This window comes from Perognathus longimembris, chromosome 20, assembly GCF_023159225.1.
Source record: "Perognathus longimembris pacificus isolate PPM17 chromosome 20, ASM2315922v1, whole genome shotgun sequence".
In the NCBI taxonomy this organism is placed as follows: Eukaryota; Metazoa; Chordata; class Mammalia; order Rodentia; family Heteromyidae; genus Perognathus; species Perognathus longimembris.
Genome location: NC_063180.1, coordinates 23,769,218 through 23,776,943, shown reverse-complemented (window position 1 = coordinate 23,776,943; position 7,726 = coordinate 23,769,218). Strand labels below are relative to the sequence as shown.

Sequence of the window (7,726 nt, the reverse complement as noted above, 5' to 3'; positions counted from 1 at the left end):
CGGCGCAGGCGGTGCCCCCGGTCCCTGGAGGGGGCTCGGCGGGGAGAGGCGGGGGGCGGCCGGGAAGGCCCTGGAGCGCTGCCCGGACCCGGGCCGGGCGCCCTTCCCAGCAGGCCAACCGGTGACTTTCTGAACGCTGGGCAGGGGTGGGGGCGTGGCTTACGGGGGGCGTGGCCCGTGACCAGGTATGGTCTCACCCAGGAGGACGAGGTGTCAAAGAAAGGGCAGGGTGTACAGGATTGGGGCCCAGGCGGGGACACCTTTGTAAGCGAGCACAAGTCCCTTCGTTTTTCTTCTGACCCCCAACTCTCCCCTTTTCTTCCCCTATCCCCCCTCAAAGCGGAAACTTCCATAAGCCTATCAGGAGTCCGCTGCTTCATGACGTCATTAATTGCCAGGCAGAATTCCACAGCAACCGGAAGGCGCTGTGACTCCGGAATCACCAGGGGTAGGGAACAAAGGCAAAATTGAAACCAAAAACGGAACCAAACCTCGATCATGCATCTCTAGACCCATTTGGGCACAGACAAGCGTGTCTGGCATTGCCTCTAGTCTTGAGGTCCCATTGCCTGCCTCGTTGTTAAGACGGTGGGGCTCAGAGCCAGCCGAGCCCAGTGGAGGGTTGCAGTACTGAGAAAGGGCTGCCGGGATACCTTCGTTCAGCTTCTTTTATTTCATAGTTAGAAGGAAGATGACAGATTCTGTAGGATGTATCTTTGGGGAGAAGACATTTTGCATGCCTCTCCTTTTTCTCTTTCTCTTGAGGGCAAGTCCCAGCCCGAGGCTGTGCCACCTGCCACGCTGTGCACATGTGGGCCTGTCCCCGTTCCGGGTCCATGGCGTTCCTTTCTCCTACCCCTGGGCCACCCTTGGGGCTCAACATGGCACCATGGCTTTTGGAGGCCCTCCTCATCCCCTTCTTCACAAGTACCAGCTGAGAGCAGCTTCCTGTGGCCCCCAGTCCTGGGCCTCTGACTCCCCGGGCCCTCCTGAGCTTCTCTAAGTTCACACTGGCTTCAGCTCCGGCTCCATTGACAACAGGGAAGAAAGAGAAGGAGTGGGGGCTGAACGGGCAGCTGGGGTGGGAATCAGTCATGGCAGGAACTGAGAGCGGGAGGCACTGCCCTGCTCCAGACACCCTGGTCCACTGTCACCAGGTGAAGCCAGAAATTGGAATTAAGCAAAACCTTCCTAGTTTGCTAGGTTGGATGATCATGATCATTTGTTTCCACCCCTCACACAAAACTTTAGTGAAGTGGGGAAGGAGGGGAAATTCTCCAGGGACTGACTTTGCCCAGGTGGTAGGAAGGGGATGAGCCAGTTTCACCTCTAGTTGTAAATGGCATGGGGAGGACATCAGCACCCAGAAATCAGCCCAGTGGCTGGGGGGCCCCTGGGCATATCATTATGGAAGCTACCCCTGGAATGGCTGCTTTGCCCCCGACAGTGTAGGGCTTTGTGCTGGTTTTTACCGGGAGGGTGGGGGGCGCACACAGGGGGCCTCAGATGTGACCAAAGCATCCCAGATTACACAAGGGGACCCCAGAGGGGCCCAGGCTTGATGGGGTCATTTCAGGTGGGACTCAGAGAGAGCGGAGGGGGCCCTAGAGGCCACTGGAGCATTCCAGATTTGGGAAAGGTGAAGTCTAATGAGGATCTATGAGATGACAAATGACGGGGGGCCTCGGAGGGGGGCAGATGTGACAAGTCACAGGTGGATAGAGCCAAGGCCTTCAAGGGCTCCCCAAAAGCCTCTGGGGCATAACCAGGCCTCTTTGGATCTCACCCCCTTCCCTGGGGCACCCTCCATGGGGTACTGAGATGGAGGCCCCCAGACCCCCAAGGGATGCAGTAGGTTCCTGACCCCGGCTGGGGCGCCTCAGACATCACCGGGGGATCCCCAAGAAACCTTTGAGATTCTAGAAACACTACCGCCCCCACCTCCACCTTATAGCAGTCCACAGGGCCTGTGACCCAGCCCTGTGTGGGGATCTCAGGCAGGCGGCAGGATGGTGGCCCCCGGATGTGGGGGTCCACAGGTCTTCAGCAGTCTGCAGAGGGGTCCCAGCAGGGTCCCTCCCAGGCCCCCCCCTGCGGGACTTGAGTGGGTTCAGGCCCGGCGGGGGAGCGGCAGCAGCGCGCTGTCAAACTGGTAGGTGAGCTTGCGCTTGACCTTGCGGATCTCGCCGGTCTTGGCGTAGTTGCGCAGTGCGCGCGCCAGCTTCTGGTAGGTCATGCGCTTGCGGTTGCCCTTCTGCTGCCCCCAGCGCCGCGCCAGCAGCTCCTTGTGCTTCGAGGAGAACTGGAAGACGCCGGCGCCCGGCTCCACCCACCACACGCACTCTCGCATGTCGCCTCGGGTCAGCAGCCCCAGCAGGAACTGGTACAGCCGGACCTTCTTGCGTGTCCCTAGAGCAAGATGGGGGGGGGGACCCTCGTGAGTGCCCTGTGCCCCTCTCTGTGGCATGCCTTGTGGGTGCTATGCATCTCTGAGCCAAAACCACCCAAAGCCTACATGCCTATAATCCCAGCTGCTCGAGTGGCTGAGATCTGAGGATCCAGGCTCGAAGCCAGCCCAGGGGAAGGAAGAAAAACTATGAGACTCTTATCTACAATTAACCAGCCACAAGCCAGATGTGGAGGTGCAATGCAAGTGGTAGCGCAGCAACTTAGTGCGGAAAAAGCTCAGAGACAGCGCCCAGGACCCAAGTTCAAACCCCAGGCCCAGCACATACACAGATATTAATCATCTTTGTGGAAGCCTGGGAGAGGGAGGGGTGATGATGACCATGACATTTGTACACAGAAAACAGAGAGCTAACATTAAAAAAAAAATAGCTAAAAAGAAGACACAGGGGCACTGGGAAGATGGGAGTACTGGAATTCGAACCCAGGACCTCTTGTACAGACACGCTACCCCTTGAGCTGCATCACCAGCCCTTTGGTTTTGACTTTGTTTTAGAGACAGGGTCTTATTAACTTTGCCTTGCTGGCCTCCCACCCTCTCGCCCTCTGCCTCCTGAAAAGCTGGGACTACAGATGGGCCCCACCTGCCCTGGCTTAGAAGCGAGAGTTGGGGTGGTCATTGGGGCTCCTTTTGCTACCTCTGTGTGCGTGTCCACAGACTGAGTGACCACTCTGCGCCCACTGTGGCTACCCCCATGGCACAGATTGCCCCCCTGCCACCGTGTCTGTTCGCCACACTGGAAAGCAGGCTCCGAGAGGTTGGGACATGTGTGCAAGTCATATGGCCAGCAGATGGTGTTGATCCAGTCACTGACCCCACAGAAGGACTACCCACCAGATCTCGCTGTCCCACCTGGAGTTGGGGTCCCCGCCATCACCCGGTTCCCACACACCTGCCTCGGATCCTCTTCCCTCGGGGGCAGCCACCAGGGCCTCATCTGACTCGCTGTCCGACACCTCCAGGGCAGGGCTGTCCAGCAACACCTCTTCCTCCTCCGACAGCACAGGGCTGGGGTATGGGGCGTAGGCCAGGGGGCCAGGGGTCTGCAGAAGGCCAGGGGCGCCTGAATTTCTGGGGGCCTCTTCTCTCAATCCATATCCCTCCTTTTCCCCCCTGCCCTCCTGAATCCGGTCTCCATTTTCTTTTTCTTTTCGTGTGTGTGTGTGTGTGTGTGTGTGTGTGTGTGTGTGTGTGTGTGTGTGTGTTGGTTCTGGGGCTTGAACCCAGGGACTGGGAGCTGTCTCTGAGATTTTCTTTTTTAACTCAAGGCTGGTGTTTTACCACTTGAGTCACTTCCAGCTCTACTTCCAGTTCCTGCCCCTGGATGGCTTTGAACTGTGATCTTCAGATCTCAACAGCCACCCAGGCATGCAGAGAGCCATTCTGTGCTCCCATGGGTGCCTGGCATAATGTCGTGTTGTGACCTTCACAGGGCAGTGACAGAATGTGAGGGGTGAGTGCAGGTATAGGTCTGCTGACTGCTCTGTTTCGATCCCTTTAGATCCCTTACATGATCAGCATTTTTTTTATCATTATGGGATTTGAACTCGGGGCTTTGTACTTGCTAAGTGGGCACTTTACCACTTGAGTCATGCCCCCAGCCCTATTTGCTCTGGTTATTTTTGCCCAGGCTAGACTGGACTCTGATCCTTCCCTTTGTGTTTTCCTTCATAAGTAGGATGATAGGCGTAACAGGCAGGCGCCTCCATGCCCTGAGTTTTCTGTTGAGATGGGGTCTCCCAAACTTTCTGTCCAGCTAGCCTCAAACTGTGATCCTCCAGATCTCTTCCGCCCAAGTAGCTAGGACTGCGGGTGTGAGCCAGAGGCACTGGTGTGTTTTTCTCCCAGACACTCACCTGGCTGGTGAAGTCCTCTGTGGGGTAGGCAGGGAGGCCTGTCCCTGGGGCCTCCAGGTTGGGGACCTGTTCAAGGCTCCCCACTGGGCTGTAAGCAGAGGGTCCATAGCAGAGAGGGCCAGCCTGAGGGTGGCCAAAGGTGGCCACTGCTGGGTCGAAGGCTTCGTAGGGGGTGGCCGGGGTGGGTGGGGCCTCAGGCCAGCCCCAGGCAGGGTCTGGGAGAAGGGCGGAGTGGAGTGAGAAGCCGGCAGGTCTGAGCCAGGACCTGGCTCCAAGTGCCCCTCACACAGGAGCCATTGTAGTTGTGCAAATCTCTCACCCCAGGATTTGCATGGGGAACAGAAGGTGGGAAAAGAAAGAGGAGGAGGTCTGGGGGCTTGCATCCCTTTCCGGCTCTGCTGGGTGACCCCTCCCCTGGGCCTCCACTCCCCATCTGTGAAATGGGCCCCATGTCCAGGGGGCCCAGGGTCACTCACCAGGGGCCCCCTCTGCATCCGGGTAGCTGGTGTGTTTGCAGCTGTCCAAGTCGTAGAAGATGCCGTCTGGGTACTGCCAGGGTAGGTAGGGAGAAAATCAGCCCAGGTTTGGGGGACACCCCCCCCCCCCATACACACCCTGGGAGAGACTGTTGCCCATTCAGGGGAGAGGCTAGGGGGAAACAGGCAGAGAGAGAGAGAGAGAGAGAGAGAGAGAGAGAGAGAGAGAGAGAGAGAGAGAGAGAGAGAGAGAGAGAGAGAGAGAGAGAGAGACAGGAGAGGAGCATGGTGCTGCATGCCTATAATCCCAGCACTCTAGAGGCTGGGGTAGGAGGATCTCTCGAATTCAAGACCAGACCGGATCACACAGGGAGACCCTGCCTCAAAAAACACACACACATAAAGAGGAAGGAAGACAGAAACCAAGGTGGGAGGGGGGGAGAGAGAGAGAGAGAGAGAGAGAGAGAGAGAGAGAGAGAGAGGGGACCACAGGGAGACCCAGGGGCACACAGGTGTGAAAACACACACACAGCCAGCTCCTTCCTTGCCTGTCCATCAGGGAGGTGGGGGAGCCGTGGTTGATAACCTCAGCCTCCCCTGGCTGGGATGGGAGGTAAAGGATAAGAGGAGGTAAGGGGGTTTGGGGCCCCTCAATGTCCCTTTAATCCACCTCCATTTGTGTTCTAACAGCTTGAGAATTGCATGTGGCTTCATCCACTGAAGGCGAGTGGAAACTCAGGCTGAGGGCCTCTTCCCACTAGCCCAGCCCCCACCTCTTTCTTTGGACAGAAGGACTGGACATCTATGTCCACAGGGTGGCCCAGGCCAAGAATAGTTTTGTGCATTGTCTCAAACTGGGAGCAGCCCTAGGCAATTCTCGAGAGAAAGACCAATAAACAAATGGTTGTGGGAGCAGGGCATGGAGCATTATATAGTAAGGAAAAAGGGCAGTGACCAACTCACACTGTGGGAATTCACAAACAGCACAAAAACAGACAAGAATGAGTCAAATGGTGGAGACTGTTGCGAGTGGTATTGCCTGGGAAGGAACTCCAGGGAATGTTCTAGATCTAGATCTGGTAAAGGCTACACAAATACGTGCATGAGTCAAACTTCCAACTTTTGAAAATCAGCGAAGTCAGGTATAGTAGTGCAGGCCTGTAATCTCAGCACTGGGAAGGCAGAGGCAGGAGGATTATTAATTCCAGACCAACCTAGGCTACACAGTGAAGACTCTGTCTTAAAAAAAAAAAAAAAAAGAAAGAAACCCAACAAAATTCAAAGTGGGTTTCTGTCAGCCACAAACAAGGAAGTCTTATTTCTTGGAACAGGTTGCGGTTCAAGGGTGTTGGTCTGAAATGTTATAGAATAGAAACATTTAGCCAGGCATGGTGGTGGTTCCTTGCCTGTAATCCTAGCTACTTGGGAGGTTTATGGTTCGAGGCCAGCTTGGACAAAAAGTTTGTGTGACCCTATCTTTTTTTTCTTCTTCATGAGACCCTATCTTAACCAATAAAAGCTGAGCAGAGTGGTACATGTCTGTTGTCCCAGCTATGTGTAAAGTGTCAATAGCATTATAGTCCAGTCTGGGCATACGTCTGAGACCTTATCTGTAAATTAACGAACGCTGAGGCGGGTGGTTCAATGGCAGAGTGCCTGCTAACAAGGGGAAAGCCCTGCGTTCCAATCCCAGACGCACCAAAACAAAAAACAAAAATCAAATACAAAATGGAAAAGGAGGAATGAAAAGGGAAGGATCTCTACACTGGCCGATTGTGGAGTCGTTGTTGAAATGGTGAGAGGAAGATGTCAGAAATACATGTGTAGTTGGAGGGTAGGGATCTGGGGAAGGGAAACTGAGGCAGAGAGCGAGCGATTTCTCTCAGAAAAGTCACAGTGGGCCCTGTGGGTCCCCCACCCCTTCCGATCCCAGGGGGCCCAGACTCACCAGGCAGCTGAAGTGTGGCGGGTCGAGCGCGGCGGGGGAGAGGCGCAGGGGCATGGTCGCACACCTGGGGGCGGAGGCCGCAGCTGTGACCGCTGCAGCCCCGCTGCCCCCTCCTCGCCCAGGGCAGGAAGTGGAGGGCGGGGCCAGGCAAATGTCCCCCATCCAGGGATTTGCATAGACACCCGGGGTGCAGGCGAAAGTGCGGGGGAGAAAGTCCCCCAGGGACCTGCGGCCCCAGGCGGCCTGCAGGGGTGGGGGGGGGGGTGGAGGGACCTGGTTGCCCCCCTGGGGTCAGAGAAGAATCAGGAGAGGACCGTGGTAGCGATGGAAGGCTGGGGTGCCTGGCACAGGGAGGGGTGGTTCCTGCACCCACCGCAGGGCACGGCAGGGAGGGCAGAGGCAGAGCCATGGCCAGGGAGCCAAAGCCAGAAAGAAAGGGTGATGGGGGCCCCAGGACAGTAGACAGTAACTGGACAGGTCCCCAGAGGGCCTGACCTTTGGGGACTCGGAGACCCCGGAGACACAGGGGCTGGTGTGGACCCACCCTCCCGCATGCTACCCGCACTGGCATGGGCAGGGCAGAGGGGCAGTACAGGATGGGGGCTGGGGTGCCCACTTACTGTGTAGCCTCCAGGGCAAGCATGGCGGTGCAGGGTGCTGGCTGCCTGGGCTGCAGCCACAGCGGCACCCCTATATATGCCCTGGCCCAACCCCAGGGGAGGGGCGAGGGCCTGGGGCCTCCTCAAAAATCCCCGAGGGGAGGGGTCGGGATTGCACAAGCCCTTGTCCTGTCCTGCAGCAGGGAGGGCAGGCCTGGGGGCCACCAGGATTTGGGGATCCCCACGTTTGGAGGTGGGGATTGGGGGCTGACCCTGAGAGATGCTGGGAGAGGAGCTGGATGTGGGCCAGAGCACGGGTGCCGTGGAGGGGGGCACACACTTCAGGAAGTGTTTGCCAGGCAGCAGCGGGCGGGGTCTGG

At 57.2% G+C, this 7,726-nt stretch overlaps 1 protein-coding gene across 1 annotated transcript; it reads right to left on the bottom strand.

Annotated features, from left to right (window-relative positions):
- Window positions 1-650: 650 nt before the first annotated feature.
- Window positions 651-7,409, bottom strand: Spib (Spi-B transcription factor). The gene is made up of 6 exons (XM_048329378.1): window positions 7,368-7,409; window positions 6,748-6,811; window positions 4,800-4,872; window positions 4,324-4,538; window positions 3,360-3,510; window positions 651-2,409 (listed from the first exon to the last, which is right to left on the bottom strand). Exons 1-6 carry the CDS (start codon window positions 7,388-7,390, stop codon window positions 2,111-2,113), a joined length of 825 nt encoding a protein of 274 aa, XP_048185335.1. The 5' UTR covers window positions 7,391-7,409; the 3' UTR covers window positions 651-2,110.
- Between the last annotated feature and the right edge of the window lie 317 nt (window positions 7,410-7,726).